Source organism: Adelges cooleyi, unplaced genomic scaffold (genome assembly GCF_023614345.1).
Source record: "Adelges cooleyi isolate 19-005CV unplaced genomic scaffold, UGA_ACOO_1.1 ACOO_flye_CR_arks_rails_tigmint_CR_PRNA_23, whole genome shotgun sequence".
Taxonomy (NCBI): domain Eukaryota; kingdom Metazoa; phylum Arthropoda; class Insecta; order Hemiptera; family Adelgidae; genus Adelges; species Adelges cooleyi.
The window spans coordinates 8588383-8606381 of record NW_026095893.1 but is presented as its reverse complement, the minus strand read 5'-3'; the positions used below and the strand labels follow the sequence as shown (position 1 = coordinate 8606381).

Here is a 17999-nt window from a genome sequence, read left to right as displayed (position 1 = left end):
ATATATATATATAATTATATTGTAATTTGTATATATCTTTATATATTGCATCCATATTTTAGATTTGCCAATTTTTGTCAGGAAAAAAATATATATTCATTAAACCTACAGTCCTAAAGTATAATTATATACCAGTCCTAACTCAAGGCGAAAACATATGTGTTTTACTATTACTATAATGTTTTAATGTTTTACCTTAGTTACACTGAACTGTTTAGTACGGGATCAATGAACAATTATTTTTATTATTTCAAAATTATTACAAAAATACACATTATACGACATTTAATACTATAAATAATAGACTCCAAGGATACACTATACATAAGAAAAGGCTATTGAAAACATTTAGACAGTTATGAATAATCATGCATTGCTGGTGGAATTATATAAAAAAGAAAAGCAATTTCAAAAGGTTTACACTACTTTTCGGCCAAATTTAAAAGGTTAGTATTAACAAGCGGCTAAAAAAAGATTTATATTTAAATAGTGTAATGAGGCTAGAAATGTTTAGTTTAGAGATAAGTCTTGGTACAACGGTAAATTCTTTCTTCAGCACTATTCTACTTATATTATTGGTATACTTCATACTTATTAGTGCGACATTTTTGCCCTACGCTTTACGCTCAATTCCGCCATTATACAGAATTTAACAAGTCGACTTGAGTATCATATTAACTCTCAAAAGTTCAAAAATTTCATATAGCTTGCCAGTCAACTTGTTAATTAATTATTCAAATATGAAGTGCCATTTTCGTTTATTATATCGGAAAAAATTGAAATAATTACGAATAACCGTGAGCATATTATGCTAATTTATAACAAATTTAAATTTGATTACGCGTGTACAGATAAAAATGGAATAACACGATCGAGGTGCTACAACAAAAAGTGTACGGCTAAACTGTTCTCAAAAAATAATAATTATGAACTCGTCAGAATATAGGGTAATCAATAATCATATAGCAGAACATTCTACATAGTGTTGTCGATAGACGTACCTATCATAGATAAACAAATTATAAATTCAACCGGTAATCGAAAAGCAGTAAATTATATTATAGATTTAGTTTCGGGGGTTCTTCAAAAATATTAGGTAACAAATTTTTATTTATTTTTGCGGAAATCGGAATATAACCTTTAGCGGAAAACGGCTATGGTGATAGATAACGGTCGGAAAACAGAAACACATATTAATTATTAAGCAATGCTCGCAGTTTTACCCACCTGTACGGTGTACCCTCCTCCCTCTTTCTGAAGGCGCGATTCACGTCTGTTATCATCATTTCATGTTCAGGACTAGTGATGGGAAATATTCGATTACCTATTCGAATAGTTTGGATTCGAATATTCAAATCGTGCGAATAGTATTCGAATATTAAAATAGTAATATTAAATAATTTAAAAAAATACTACCCAATTCGATGTGATGTTTCAAAAAATATTTTTAACCCAGTTCTACACAGTCCTGGTCAATCCAGCCAATTACATTTGAGGCATCTAGTTTCAAAACCAGCCCTACGACATTTTGACAACGTGTTTGTTTTTTAAGTGACCACAATGTATTACATGTTATGTAAAACTGTTATCAAATAATGAATATAACTAGTTCAAACTCTAGTAATAATCTTTTATTTCATGACTTACCCTATAAACCATATTATCCTTTCTAACTGTTTTCCCATTTCACGTATATTTATGTAAAATAAACAATATATGTGTACTATGTGTGTAAGTGGAGTAAATTGTTTTGTTTTCGGCGTCTTCAGTTTCCCCAATTACTGGAAAGTTCTACGCACGCCACGAAGCGACGGCTGATCAAGGAGAACCTAAAGAACATTTTATACTTTTGTTAGCACAAGCAAAAACTCTTGGGTCAAAGAACAAATATTTTTCACCGAAAACTGAAAATCAAAAGTAAACAATTAATTTAATTACTAGGTACATTATCAGTTATGAGTTTGAAACCTGGCTAGAGGTTGTTAAAAGGTAAATTGTTTAATCATTAACGTATAGCTCAAAATTCCTTTAAGGAATAAAGCCAACCATGCTATCACGAGATGGTTTCTTGACGAATTCCCCTACAGTCGTCAGTCCTTCCTCGTGAATAATAATTAATTTTGTTATTATCAAATTTAAATTTTCATAAAGATTATTTAAGGGTACTCACATTTATACAAATTTGAAAATATATGTAATATTTTATTAAATGATATCAAGATATCAACTAAAAATAAAATTAACAGATTTCTACACACTAGTTGGCAACTTAAGCCAATTTCTGCCATCCAACCTAGGATTTTTTTGTAATTTTTTAAAAACTCCAATAATTTCAACTGAATACATGAGTAGGTAGGGCGACTAACTGAATATTAATTTTGCTCTTGCTCTACCATTATTAAAATTAAACATATATTTGTAAAATATCTAAAACATTGAGAATGTTAAATATAATTAAATAAATTAATATTTATTTAACGTAATACTTTCAGGTATGGATGGTATGATAAAACATTTCTTCCACGCACACAGGATTTACTAATATTCCCTCACGTCGAAGCTCCCGAAATTAAGTTGGATGTTATTCTTAAACAAAATTATAAAAAATAACAAAATACTTATAAAAATAAACTACAAAAAAAAGTGAGATTAGTCCATAAAATAAAAATATATTTGTTTATTATACATTTAATTTACCTTCCACTTATAGATATGCATAACTAGAATATTAATTTATTTATTATAAACAAATCAAATATGAATACAAATTAATATTAAAAAAAAAATGACATCAATATGAGATAATAAATTGTGTTAAATATTGGTGTAAGTAAACACAATAACTTATTATTAACATTTTTTTGGTTATTTTTTCATTAAAGCCATCAAATGTTTTGAACATGATAACACTTTAGAAGGTTCGGAGTTTGATGCCATTAAAGCAATATAATCTTTAATTTGCTCAGATAGGTTAGGTTGATGTTTTAAAGTTATCAGTGTTCCAATTGCAACAAAACAACGGAATATTGCTTCTGGTTCAGTAAGTTTTGGACATATTGAAGAAACCGCATCACATACAGTTTGAATGGCTATCGAGTCATCAGACTGTTTGATCATGACGCTGAAATTCAGTAGTAGGGTGGCAACAGCAATCTTAAACAGATAAATTTTAATATTTAAAAATGTAAATATCTCATTTTTTTCAAGAATTCTTGTTAAAAATAATTATGAAATTATGTTACACTATGTAAACTAAATACCAGTGTAATAAAACTGTATTTAATTTTCAACTTGCAGTTAATTTACTAAATGAAAAACTAAACTAGATTTTAAATTATATTTTTATTAACATTTTTTCTGGTATTAAATTGCTAAAAAAAAAGACATGAATTTAATATTATAATGATTACATGTTTGTTCTTTTCTTTCAAGATACTTTTTTTCTAAACTACAACATCAACTATACTTATTATGAAACAACATTCAAGATGATCAAGATAAACACATTTGTTTTGTCAAAGTATGGCCTTTTCTCCCTTTCCTCATTTATTATTTGACTTTTTATTTAATGTCACTTTTTGAAATGGAGTAGGTAACTTAATAAAACTATAAACAACGCTCAGCTGCACTACCAATGCCTGAAGTAGATTACAGCACCATTTATTCTCTCCAAAGAAAGTATTAAAAAATGTAAAATGTGTATTTTAATGAGTTTAAAAATTCGTTGTTGTGTATTTTTTTCACACTAATTAAGATGTTTGATGAACAAATTTAGACAAAACCATGGTTTTTCAATTACAACATTTGTTATGAGAAAACCTCATATCACACGTAATCAAGATTACAAACATAATGTTTACTACTATTCTATTTTGTTTTCTGACAGCTAATCATTGTCTATAATGTGTTATTAAATGATGCAACATACTATGTACAAATTAAACCATATAGAGTGGCTGTCTATGATGCCTCCAGTCTCCACACTATAATGTTACATTTTATTTTTTCAAGAAAAGAATCTTTGAAAGTATGCACTAAATGTATTTTTAAAAAATACAATTATTACCTGAAGATGTTTCGGTGAAAGATTGCCTTGAGATAGATTTAGTGTAATTCTCAATAGATCTTCATAATATCTCACAACAAGAAGTTCTCCTTTTTCATGTTGCATTAGATTGCACAGAATCCTGAATGCTAACATTTGATTTGTGGATACTTCATTATCACGTATGTGAGGTTGCAGTTTGATCATGATCAAATCATTTGAACACAATGCATCATTTATTTGTTTGTTCCTTACAGCTAATCTTGTTATATCCAGTATTGGAAATAAAATATCTAAATGCATCAGAACCATTTTGAAATATTATCAAAACATTAATTTATAAAGCAATTTATTAACCTTTAGGCCAATCGAGAAGATGGATTAGAGTATTAACTGACGTTTCATCAAAACTGCAGTCTACATTACAAAGTTTCATTAGGGATTCTAGTTGACTTTTATCCAGTTGACTGTTGGAATCTCCAGTTTTTTTGTTAAACTCTTCAATTTTATCTAAATACAAAACACATATTTATAAACATAAATCATAACAAATATTAATCAAAGTTACTTACTAAAAATAATTGAAATATTGGCTTGATCAAATTTGAGGTAACTACTTTGTGGGAAAAATGTGTTGTAACTTTTTGGATTAATGGGAATATGCCGTGACTGTCCAGTAAACGGGTCTTGACCATTTGGGGTCGATGTTGTAGGATTTGGAGTCGGCACATATCTAGCAGCTCCTGTATATGGATCTACAAAACCCTGGTTGGCAGGTAATTGTGCAGTAGTAGAAGAATTAGAGTTGGAGATTATAAAGTTTGCTACAGTTTCTAAATAAGATTGAGGTAAATCATGTTTGTGAATAAATGCTTGAGCCACAACCCATGGGTCCTCTTCCTTATTGTATGGTAATTTTAAAGGAGGTGCGCCATCCTCAATGTCAACATTCCAAACAAAATCATATTCCTGAAAATAGATTAGACTATTGAAAAAAATTACTTAGTATCAATTTATATAAAATTGATTAATACCTTTCCGTTATACATATTTTTATTGGGTTCAGATGCACTCAAAACATCTCCAACCTTATCCCATTTACACTCGTTTGACAACCATTTATAACATATTGCTTTGTTGTTTTCGTTTATCATAATGATTTGACCATCATTTTTGCCAGGCTGATATAAAGCTTCTGGTCCGGGTAAACTACAAAAATAATGTACTGGTTTTAAATTGTTAGGCTGTCAAAATGTAAATCAAACTGGAAAATACCTGTCCACTTTAATTCCTCCAATTTCTTTTTGTGCTTGTTCATTTACGTTGTCAACTTGTTCTTGAAATGATGCTTGTACCTCACTAGATGCTTGACGATTTATATCTGTAGTAAATATTCTTATAATACCATCACTAAATTTAACAAAAAAATAATTAATATTAGACATTTTTAGTTTATAGTTTGATTATAAGTAGGTAAGATTCTTATATTTTTTAAACAAAAAAATTATACCTGGAACCAACAACAATATCTGAGTTTGGAAGAATAGTAACAGCCCAAATACTCTGAGCTGGTTGTAATATCACTTGCTGATCTACAGACTGCCAAACATTTAAATATCTATCTTCTCCACCAGTTGCCACTATCGTATTGGTCATATCAGTGCCCAAAAATACAGCAAGACTAAACAAAATTTGTATTTTTTTTTTAATGTTTTAATAATAAGCATAGTAAGCAATGTTTTTTCCACAGTTAAATTTATTAAATTCAATACTTAAAATATATTAACAATTTTTACTGTTTACTTTCATTTTAGCTTTAATGCAGTTGAGAAGCTATTATTATTATTATTATTTTTTACTAACATTTTGTTGATAAAATACTTAAAAATGTACCTATAAATATAACTTGGATGTCCATAAAATGTTTCTAAACATTCTCCTGAATTTGCATTCCACCGTTTTACAGTTGCATCATTTGAACATGATAAAAACTCATTGTTCATCAATGCTACTAAATCTCTAACACAGTCAGTATGACCTGTAAAAATATTAATTAATATGCAAGAGTTTACTTACATAATTTTCCATAATCATTTCAAAACTTTAATAAAATAATAAGGCTTACCAGTTAATTTCTTAATAATTGCTGAGGAATTTTCAGGATCACCGGGTAAAATATTATGTATTAGAATAGTTTTATCAGCTGAGCAGGTTACAACTAGCTTTGAAGGTAACTGTATAGCTGACCAAACTGCTGCAGTATGGCCTTTAAATATTGACAAAAGTACTGGTTGGATAGTATGATCCGAATCATTAATGGTTACTTTCCATAATCGGGCTGTTGCGTCCCACGAAGAACTTAGAAATGTATTCAAAAGTACACCCGGGTTGAGTTTACACACTATAATTATAAATTAAATAATTGTGGTTAATACTATTAATACGGTTATAAAATATATATTTGTTTAACAGTTACAAATTTTAATAAAAGTACAATTTGTATTTTAATAAAATGGATTGAATACTTTTTTAAAAACCATCAATACTTTAGAATTAAATTATTAAAACATAGTATAATAGCAATAAGCGATGCTACGCACAAAAACAGAGACCAATTTTATGCGGATTCTCATTGTTAAGAGATGATTCCAACAGCCCGTTTATAAGCTATGATGAGGATATCTCTATTGACCTCAGGAATTCCTCATAAAACCAGTAGCCGTTCTCCTGTGTACATCATCATTAATCTAAATATTTTTAAATAAATCGTAAGTATCATGTATGAAAAAATATACATAGAGATATGCAAAAATAAATCATTTGAGGATGTTGCAAAAATATTATAAAATATATATTATGGGATTATTTTAACACATTTTAAAAGTATATAGATTTAATTAATAATTATATACACTGACTTAATTGATTAAATTGTAGTCGTTTATGAAATTATATTCTTCAGTATTTTTAGCTTTTTTGAGATGTGTAAGATATATTAAACACATCCTGTTGGATTGTTAGATATGAAATTGCTTAAGAAGTTTTAAAATACAGGAAATTTAGAAAACACCAAACTTTATTTCAATACGTCACAATATAAAATGTTACTGAATTCATTTTGGGTATAAATTTACTTTACCGAGCACACTTTTTGTTTGCCATATTATATAGTTTTTACGCTGATTACAAATCTGAATTAAGAACTAAGCAGCCTCCTCTAGTTCAAAAGTTATAGCTACATGAAATTTGCATATTTCTGTGTGTATTATTATAGAATAATAGGCAGTGGCGGTTGTGGCCACTGCCGTACCATACATTTTTTGTTGATGCAAAGATAGGTAGGTTCGGACTCGTTGGGTCGATGACACTTCCTGAGCGATAGGTAGGGCAGTTTAGTCCTTTAGGCAAGCTATTTATTTATCTCAGAGTTTGGGGGCGTGAGCCCCAATCCAATGAAGAATCCCGAAAAGGCTTGAGTCGGCTCCCGAAGACAGTAGGTATAGGGAGTTGTTTTAAATAGGTAGTTAAAGATTTACTAACTTAAGCTTTAAAATTTTAGAAAAGTATATTGTTATTTAATGCAATATTGATATTAAATAATTTATAATATTATAATAATAATATAATAATCAATAATAATAGTAAAAATATATAATTAACTAATAATACTGTAGCAGCGCACACTCGCCTCGCCAAATAATGCATGGTGCAGTGACTGCCGCTGCCTATTATTATACACACGGAAAATGCAAATTTCAAGTAGCTATAACTTTAGAACTACTGGAGTTTGCTGATCTTTGACTTCAGATTCTCAATAAATGTAAAAAAATACTATATGGCAAAAAAAAAAAAGGGTGTCCGGTGAAGTAAATTTGTTCCATATTTTGTAACTAGTTTTTAGCTGTATAACACTACCAAAAAATATCATAATAGTTATATCAAACACTTCCTACCGGTATTAGTGTGTCTAGATTCAATGAAAACTGGTTCAGGAGAATCGACTACAAATCCACACATAAGTTTATCATTGCCTCCAGTGACAATGAGACCTTTTGGAAAACTATTGGATTCTTTAAGAACGGTGACACAGACTACGTAATTAGTATGTCCTAAAAAAGTTTGAGCCTCCGTGTAACCAGCATTTCCACTAAAAATTAAAAACATTTACCACAAGTTATATTATTTATGTTGTTTCGACTTCATGATCATGTAATGGGTACCTGTTCGGTTTCCAAAGTTTGGCACTTTTATCTCTTGATGCAGAAACAATACAACCATCGCTAGTCGAGCTTAGACCACGAACATCAAGCACGTGGCCATAAACAACCGAACTTAACTTATAAGCCATATTGTTACTAAGATATGTGTTAGATTTAAATCGATAATGGTCTTTTTAATTATTGAATTCTAACTCGGATCTTCAAAGAATGAAATTGACAATTCAGCAGATTACAGATATCTAAATAGTAAATACTGTTAATTCATTTATCAATTTTCATTACCGTCGGCCGCGGATCGTTCCTGATAACACCATAAACAGTGTGTTATCAATTTAACGGTAAAATGCCGGGAGTTTGAATAAATGTGTACCTTTAATAGCAGCTTTAAATTGTAAAACATTATATCTGTAACAACTGTGAATAAGTGTGTAAGTCGATTTCAGTGATTTTAAACTATGACCAGCTACCATAAAAATCCCAACTTAGCCAATAACTCACATCTCTCTCAAGGGTTTCTTGTTGGTCCAACGAGTTAGACTTTTATTCAATGTGTGCTAGACGCGCCTCGGACCACATCTTAGCGTACTTTGTCAATTATGACTAAAATTCTACTTACACACTTATTCACAGTTGTTACAGATATTATACAATATAAAGGTTAACTTTTAAAAAATAAGGGGGTGGGGAGAAGAGGTTATATGACTTTTGACTTATCATATTAAAAACTGAAAAATTATATTTTCCATTCATTATTACTTAACTTTTAAGTAAAACTGAGTTACATTTAATTTCGTAAATTTTGTATCTAGTTTTTTACTAACTATAATAGATAGATAGATACAAATCTTACGAAATGAAATAAAACTATAATAGCTTTCAGGTTTTTAAAAAATAATTTGCATTATTTGTGCTTTTTATTTTCATTTTGATCTTCATTACGAAAAGCCAATGATTTTAATAAATTTATACAATTCCTTTATTATTGAAAGGCTATATCAAGCAAATTGATCATTATAATAGAATAACAAATAAAAGTAATAAGTAGCTTGATCGAAATCATAAGTCCATTTTCTTATTTATTTAACCTTAAGTACAGCGCACGGGGTAAATTTTTATCATATGATTATATGAATCGCTTCATATAAAAAGGGCCTAAGTCAACATTTTATTAAAAATGTGATTATTACAGATTCGTTATCACTTTACTTAGACGCATTGATTCATGTTAAAACAGCTTTAGTCCAATTACTAGAACCCATTGTAAGCATCTTAAATATTATGAAATATCATATTAAATATATTTATATCACATATTCAAAAGTTTAAAGTTAAGGATCAAGGGCCTTTTTGCATGAAGCGATTCATATAGTTATGTGACTGCCATGAAAGGTTTACCCAAGTCACACTTAATTTAAGTGCGCCTGATGGAGGGTTATAAACCTAACTCTACAACACACGTTCGTAGTTATCATTTTTTTTTTTTTACCAATACTCATTGACCAAATAACGAATTGTTTATTTTGTAAAAAAAAAAAAAAAAAACAGATAATACAAAAATATTTATATTGTTACTAAGGGAAAAAACATTTTTTTTTTTTTTTTAAACAACTTATGTTACAAAATATTTAACAGGTGCCATGTATTTATCAACAGCTATAGGTTGATAATTAGTAATTACTATTAGTATACTTCCTATACTGCATTAAAAGTGGTCAAACATCAACGGTTAAATTTTAAATTTCATTCGAAACTTAAAGCACAATAAAGTAGAGTAAAAACTAAAATGTTTCAAACTGATAAGTCAAAAAAAGTGCTTATTAATACCAAAATTACAATGTTAACACTACCGAAAATATCGAGAAAATTCACGCAATGACCGACACAGCTCTCCTTCATTTTCATAACTAAAAAAAATAATGTCATTATTTATATTTTTAATTATTAATATATAATTGAACCTATCTATAACAACTAATAATTGATTATATTGCTGCTTACTTATGAAATGAGCTTAAAAATTGCACACACTGTTCGTTAGTAGCAGTAACAAGGCCAGCAGAGTTTTGCTTAGGTAATTTTTCTACCGCACCATTCAACCATCGCAATGTTAGCTAATAAATTTATAATTATCATAATATTATTATTTATTAAGTATATACTGTTAAAAATAACAATAACTTCTTACGTCTTTATCATAAGCCATAAGCTCTATAACAACATCTATTACATCTGGTAGCATATAAGTCTGAAGTGAGAATACACTGGCTTGAATTAAATTATCCACTAATTGTTCGCCAATTGTATTGACAATTGTAGTAACATATTGTTTACGTTCTTCATAGTTTGAACTGTCCTATATGAATAAAATATAAATGCATGAAAGATAGTTATAAATTTATAGACCTGTTCATTTTAAATTAATATTTTAAAATATAGATTACTTTTTTGGATTTGCCACTAACTAGCAAATCTAATAGGAATTTCATTACAGAAGCATTAGCTTCTTTATGATCTAATGACACTGCCATTATACTACATCTAATCACACTTTCCAGTACGGGCGACTGAAGAAAAGGCATAGGAAGCTTTTGAATGAACCTAAACAAATTTAAATAAAACTTTACATTATGTAAAATTAATATTATTTATTTGAGTATTAACCTGCACGCCAATCGAAAAAAATCATCTACAGTATCAGGATAATTTCGCAGACCATCTTTTTCACTAAATAATCGGAATGCTGGTTCAATGAATGCATCAATCATTTCCAACAAAACTGAATGACACTGTGTCATTACTAGCGTATTATCAAATTTTGAACCATATTCATCCACTAAAATTGATCCAATGTATAAATAACAACTATGATGATTTTCTTTATACAAATAGGCCATCTAAAAAAAAATTATGTTAAATTTTTTAATACTTTCATATTGTCATAATTAAATGTTAATTAATTTTTTATTTAATAATAATTATATGCTAAAATGGTCATTTAGTTAGGATCTACATACTTGTTGAGCGATGGGTGCTAGGAGTGCAACTGTCGAACGACTCACCAATCTGACCATAAATCTTAGACAGCGACAAAAGTGTTCCGTTATTCGAGAGTCGGTTTTATATCTATTGCATATTTTTGACATAGAAGGCCACATCTAATGAAAATTATATTATTAAATATTACCAAGTAACTAGTATAAGAATGACAAAGTATTACACAATACATACTTCAACAACAGCAACTACACATGGATCTTTTTCAGAATGTGTCTTCGCCACTAAATGCCTTAAAACAGCTGAAAGTCTATCAAGCCAATAAATAGGATCTGATGGAGTGTTTGTTTCAGGAATAGATTTTTCAGTTGTCGACTATTGTGAATGAAAATAAATATTATATTAATTAAACCATTTGATAACTTATATAAAATTGATTTGAAAATAAAATTATTTAAAAAATAAAATTAGCATTTTGTTAAGTACAACATACTTCTACTAAAGCTAGCAATGGATTTAATTGTCTCCAACAAATTTCTTTTATTGCTTTGTAAACATGCTCTTCAGGTACTTCAGCAACAATAACAGCAACACCTTTTTAAAATTACAACCATAAATATTATTTGAATACAATATAATATATAATTGGATATTACCTTTTAACAGCCCAATTGCCACATCGTTAGGCAAATTTAACATATCAACTACTTTTAAAATTTCAATAAGGCCACTAAGATGCTTAACCATATGATGACGACAAGTAGTGCATATACTATGTAAAGATTTTGCAGTTATGGCAGCAAGATTTTGCTGCCGTAGACAATACTGTAGATAATTTAATATTGGCTCTAAACATAATAAATCAATAAAGTTTGTTAAAATATAATTTACCTTAAGAGTCCTTGCGACCCTAAAAATTGGTGGTAAAATTAGGCGTAAAGATCCATTTATTATATTTATATCTGATTTCAATTATGAAAAAGTTTGGAATTCCTCATCATCTCTGCTGTAGTTTGGACATATAAACTATAAGCTGTTATTATTTTCCAATATTTTAAAATAGTTTTAAACATTTTTTTACAAAAACTATTTTACAATGAAAACAAATAACAAGAAAAAGTAGTCGATTAGTCAAACCACAGAAGAGATGATAAAGAATTCAACATTTTTTTCAGAATTGAAATCTAGAAAAGGGAACCTTAGATTGTTGGAAGCAGAAACATAATATATAATATACCATGTTTTTGTACAAAACTAGAGCCTACATGCGTTAAAAAAGTTTTAAAAAAAAGAAAATATAAAAATATATATCTAATATATCCCTCTTTTCTATATAATACATATTATTGAAACTTTTAGCTTAATGTTAAGTTTTATTGAAAAAATGCCTGTACAATGTGCTTGAATGCACTATGATGCCCTTAATTTACATAAATATTATATTAATCTTAATACATTCAAATAGTAAACAAAAAACTATATTCAAAATAGTAAACAAAAAACTATATTAAAACTGATATAAGGAAAAGAAGCAAGATGGTAAATATAAAAAATTAAAATTGTTTAAAGTACTTTACTTTTTAAATTAAAAACAATAATTTCATTACATTCATAGAATAACCTCAAAAATAAAAATTACCTAATGATTCAGAATGACTTTCATGTGAAATCCATTCACAAAGTTCTCCTAAAAGCATTACTGATGTGTACCTCATATTTATATGGACAGTTTCTGGCATACTAAGTATAGCCTCGACTACTTTCGGCACCACTTCATTTTCATCCCTATTAAAATTTTAAAATTTACTGATAGCAAGATATTGAATAATTTGTTTAATAATTACGGTAATATATTTCTAGCAATAGCCTGCATAATAAAAAGTGCAGCTTCCATTTGGTCCCACGTCACATTAGATGTTGATGCTGTTTGCAGTAGCATATACATTTGTTGGAAGACAGCTGATGAACTTACTATGAAAACCACATCTTTGATTAAATCAGAACATTTCATTCTAAAATCTGCAAATTCTTCCACACCTTCGTCCAACAGACCTTCCTAAAATATAATCAACATAACAGTTTTATTATAAGAATTATAAGATTTATAAAAAAAAGCTTTAGTTTCATTAATTTTCTTACATGATCAGTGTCTATCATACAATGTTTATACAATGCACTTATTAATTGTTCAAAATAAGGTTTAAATAATTCAGTTAAGTTATCATTGTGAATCTTGTACAATTCTTCAGATAATCGAAACCATAGGTTGAAAGTTATTAATAGGACCTGAAAAAAATTAATCTTATTTGTAATTTGTGATATTAATTAATTAATTAATGAAAAATAAAAAGAGAATTAGATGGGTAATACCTAATTCTACTTGTGAAAGATAACACAATAAAAACTAAACAATTTTAAATTAACTTTGAATAACACAAGTTTAAATTATAAGCTTAATGATTATACCATAGAAAATAAATTTAAATTACTAATTTTTTGGCCATGTGTCTCCTATATAAAGCACTTAAAAAGTTTACAGGTAAACATATAAGTAATAGAATATTTTAGAACGGTTTTTTTTTTTAGACAAAAATCTATAATACTCACCTCGTAGTCATGATGATTTGCACATAAAATTACTAAATCCAATGCTTTGATTGAAAAATGTGGCTGACAACCAGCTCCAAGGCTTTTATTTATCATTGTCGTAACTAATGATTCAGCTAATTCCGTAAATATTCTACAGTAGTTAATGGTTCTACAACAAATGAAAAACATCATGTCGTACATGTTATAACTATTAAACTATACATTTAATTACCTATCCAAATCTTCATTAGTAACAGACATCATGTAGGCTTGCTCTAATCTACCAACTGAATTTAAAATTTCAGCTTGTATTTCATCTTGATTATTATTATCATCTAAAGTTTGTAAAAATGCAATCACTGAATCAGCAGCTGCTTCTTGGATCATGTTAGAACCCTAGAATCATTGAAATGATTTTATTAGTAGTGTGTGTGTGTGTGTAATATATATATATATATATGTAATTATTTAAAATAAATTATCTATTTGATAATAATTACATCACAACAGCATAACACATTGAAAGCATTTGATAATACACTGCTGTGCCAGACTTGTGACAATGATACACTTCTAATATTTAACCAAGATGCAAAACATTTGTAAGCTCTAATTTTAACGCGTTCATTATTAGGCTCAGATACCAAACATAACTCTAAGAGCTGATTAACAGAAGGCAAGTTTTCACTGAATTCTGTATAAATTTCTGAACGACGATTAGCTCCCAAACGTAGTGTCCGAGAATTAACCTCTTCAGGCAACACAGTCAACAATTCGAGAATAAAACATGTTTTTAATGAATTGTATCGTGATGCAATATCAACAGCTGCGTTTTTCCATGAACCCATTTGCAGGGCTAAATGAGCTAATGCGATACACAACTAAAAAAAAAATAACACAAATGTTTACTAGTTATATTATTGATATTTCATAATTATCAAAAAATCCAAAAGGTCAAGAAATACTTTGTATATAAACATACATTGTAAAATTATTAAAATTGTTAAGAAAAAAATTAATTTAACAGCAATAAATTAAAAATATGTTGAGACTATTTAGAAGATTTTTAATTTAAATTAAAGTAATTTTTAAAAGTTATTGAGACTATATTCTATTTTATTATTATTCCTACTATAACCAGTAACAAACTAAAAAAAATGTTATTAGTTAATGATAACATTTACTTGGGTTGCAATCACGCAATCTGTTGAATCATCGAGTTTTGATAGATGATCAAGAAGAGCATCTCGTAATGATGCATGTGAATTTAGAGGTAATTCGTGAAATGAATTTTGAAGTTTTGAGCGCATTGTTTGTGCTGCTAAGTAACATGAATTTTTATCAACCTTCCTTGCTAGTAATTCGTCAGCTATCTTCCATGCAAAAACCTTATATAAATAAAACAAATATTAGATACATAAATTAGTATAAAAGTTGCACTACTTACCGATTTCTGCATTTCATTTAACCAATTAGAAGCTTGTTGTTTTTCATTAGGATTGCTATTTTGGCTATATAGAGCATAAATAGCTTCATACACGGTTTCTATTGACGGAGAGACATCCATTTTTGGTAGGTTTTAGAACTTAGTTATTATACTTACATACTACTGAGGAAAATTTACTTAATATTGAAAAGTTTACCTAAACAGGAAACATATTCTGCAGCATAACAATATTGTTTGATGATCTATTAGATGCGTTGCTTAAACGGCCATATCAGTTACGGTATTTTCAGTGCGACCTGGAAATGTGATAAGATAACATCAGTTTTGTGCATCTATCGAAACAAAATACTCTCATTTAAAATGTTTATTTTAGTCCGTAGGTTGGTACTTGGCACCAACTCTCATTAGTAGATACTGCCGACTGCTCCCGGACCTCGGTTTACCCGAATCTCGATCTCGATATACGGTAACGGATAATTTGAGTATTTTGATTTTAGAATTTTTATTGCTAGAAACTTTTTGATTTATCTATTATGATTATTGTTTAAATGAGTATTATGAATTACTTGGAGACAAATTGAATTGTAAATTTCGAAAAGGACCCATTTCAAGTTTTGATCAAAATTGATTTTTTCGCGTTTTTTTCATTTACACATATAGACCGATATTTTATGAGCGAAAAGGGCCCAAATCTGTTTTCTATTGTGATGAAAAAAACTATATATAAAATTCATAAAAATAAAAGGACATGTAAAGGAAAATCAGTTTTTTGAGTTTCCTGAAAAATTTTAATTTTCCGATATAAGCCCTTTTCGAAATTCCCAATTTAATTATATTTTACTTACAAATATGTATGACATCCCATTAGTTTAATTGATAATTTATGAGTTTACAAATGCTGAACTCCTTTTATCTCTCTTCAGTTAAAAATATAAATATTGCCTTCGTGGTTTAGTATTTATGTATATAGCTGGTATCTTTTAATAATTGAATTACAATTTTTATTTGTCACATGCAATACAAAACCTTATATTAAATTATTTATTTTGTGCAAACAAATCTGTTCAACATAAATTTATCAAAACTGCATTCTATAATTTACTATTATTAATTATTTTTGTTAGCAAATTAAAAAAAAAAAAAAAGTTTTTAATTATCTTTATATTCTATAGAATCAACTTTGAGCATTAATATTTATACTCATTTTATTAATCATGACCCATGGGGGCAGTCTTTTGCAAAAATGTATCTATTCAACCAAATGTGGAAATTATTCTATGCAGGGTTATTAAATAAAACCCTAAATTGAACACGTCTGACGTCATTAGTAATATATACTTACACAACAGTAATATTTACATCATGGCTTTTATATTTATGATTACATGCCTTTATGAAACACACAATCTTAACAATTGTACAAATTGCAATCAAAAGAATACATTAGTACATCCTTTTATAAACAGATAATAAAAATAAACAATATATAGATGTCTGCAACACTTATTTTAAATACAAATAAATATAAAAACTAGTTATAAGGAGCCCTAATTACAAAGATAAACATTTAAATTTTTTTATAAATATATAATAAATAATTAATAACTAACAATAATAATTAGTATTATAATAGTTTTGGATCCAATCCACTATGTGTCATTTTTAATTCAACAGCACCTCTTGGTACTCCAACTTGTAGCATTTTGCGATATTTTAATATGCTTGGATCAGCACTAAAATTGTGTGTTTCAGAACCTTCTACCTCAATAGTAGAATCTTGTCTCTCAACAGTCTCAGTAACTACTTGTGTATCTAATTTTTGTTCATTTGAATTCTTTGTTGAATTTTCTTTAACCTCAGATGTAGCTTGATTATTTTCAATCTGGGTATTTATAGTTTTATTCGTCAAACATTGTTGTTTTTCTTTTAGATTTAGTTCCGGAACAGAATTCAGCTAAAATTAAAGAACTAATAATTAACTTATTACCAAAGATAATTTCTATATTATTAACGGCTTACTTTTGTTTCTAAAATACAAAGTGATGCTGTCACTTTTTGTAACCGTTGTTCTGTTTCAATTAATTTGCCATCACAGTGAACCATAAAGTTATTTAAAAATGTCACAGTGGATGTAATAAAATGGTTTATATAAGTAACTAGTTGGCGTTCTTCCATAGGAGGAGCCTATATTCACATAATAAACTAGCAAATTATAGTTTAAGTATTGATAATGACAAAATGTTTACAATGAAACTTACATTTTTTAGATCCATTTTTTTTTCCTATACTACTTAATATCTTCTTTATGTCAGTATTAATAATACTCAAAAACATGAAACTTCTATAAAAGATAAAAAAAACTTTATCAGCTTATTTAAATAAAACATACCTAAAACGTTTTTTGAACATAAGTTATTGAATAATAACTAATAAGTAATATGCAAATAGAAACTTAAAACTGTCTAATCAAGGGACAAGGTGGGTTGAGTTATACTTCTAATCAGTATACTTGTCTATGCTTCTAATCACTGAACTCAAAATCATGGACAAATCAATACGGTACACAAAATGGCCGCCTCCGATCTACAACCGTGGACATGACTTATCCATTCGTTTATTATCCATGCGTTTAACAGACCTAGAATAGCAATGCAAATGGTTTTTATCTAGTGTGGCTGCACTGTAAAAAGGAAACACTTATCGA

General features: G+C 28.3%; 4 protein-coding genes across 4 annotated transcripts; 1 reads left to right on the top strand and 3 right to left on the bottom strand.

Moving 5' to 3' along the window:
* The first annotated feature begins 358 nt into the window (after positions 1-358).
* Positions 359-2711, top strand: LOC126836121 (uncharacterized). The gene is made up of 3 exons (XM_050569213.1): positions 359-446; positions 1770-1917; positions 2493-2711. The coding sequence occupies exons 1-3, from the start codon at positions 359-361 to the stop codon at positions 2608-2610; spliced, it is 354 nt and encodes a 117-aa protein (XP_050425170.1). The 3' UTR covers positions 2611-2711.
* Positions 2706-8532, bottom strand: LOC126836117 (phospholipase A-2-activating protein). Its single transcript, XM_050569206.1, has 11 exons — positions 8266-8532; positions 7999-8192; positions 6171-6446; positions 5939-6083; positions 5556-5726; positions 5321-5455; positions 5080-5254; positions 4618-5014; positions 4403-4555; positions 4067-4338; positions 2706-3153 (listed from the first exon to the last, which is right to left on the bottom strand). The coding sequence occupies exons 1-11, from the start codon at positions 8391-8393 to the stop codon at positions 2866-2868; spliced, it is 2334 nt and encodes a 777-aa protein (XP_050425163.1). The 5' UTR covers positions 8394-8532; the 3' UTR covers positions 2706-2865.
* Positions 8533-9863: 1331 nt separating this feature from the next.
* Positions 9864-15577, bottom strand: LOC126836116 (transportin-3). Its single transcript, XM_050569205.1, has 17 exons — positions 15296-15577; positions 15033-15236; positions 14349-14729; positions 14081-14244; positions 13867-14017; positions 13399-13545; positions 13104-13315; positions 12899-13044; positions 11916-12107; positions 11753-11853; positions 11494-11634; positions 11280-11420; positions 10927-11159; positions 10707-10863; positions 10451-10618; positions 10264-10376; positions 9864-10169 (listed from the first exon to the last, which is right to left on the bottom strand). Exons 1-17 carry the CDS (start codon positions 15413-15415, stop codon positions 10109-10111), a joined length of 2832 nt encoding a protein of 943 aa, XP_050425162.1. The 5' UTR covers positions 15416-15577; the 3' UTR covers positions 9864-10108.
* Positions 15578-16668: 1091 nt separating this feature from the next.
* LOC126835584 (WASH complex subunit 3) lies at positions 16669-17775 on the bottom strand. The gene is made up of 3 exons (XM_050568260.1): positions 17554-17775; positions 17315-17479; positions 16669-17249 (listed from the first exon to the last, which is right to left on the bottom strand). Exons 1-3 carry the CDS (start codon positions 17566-17568, stop codon positions 16920-16922), a joined length of 510 nt encoding a protein of 169 aa, XP_050424217.1. The 5' UTR covers positions 17569-17775; the 3' UTR covers positions 16669-16919.
* Between the last annotated feature and the right edge of the window lie 224 nt (positions 17776-17999).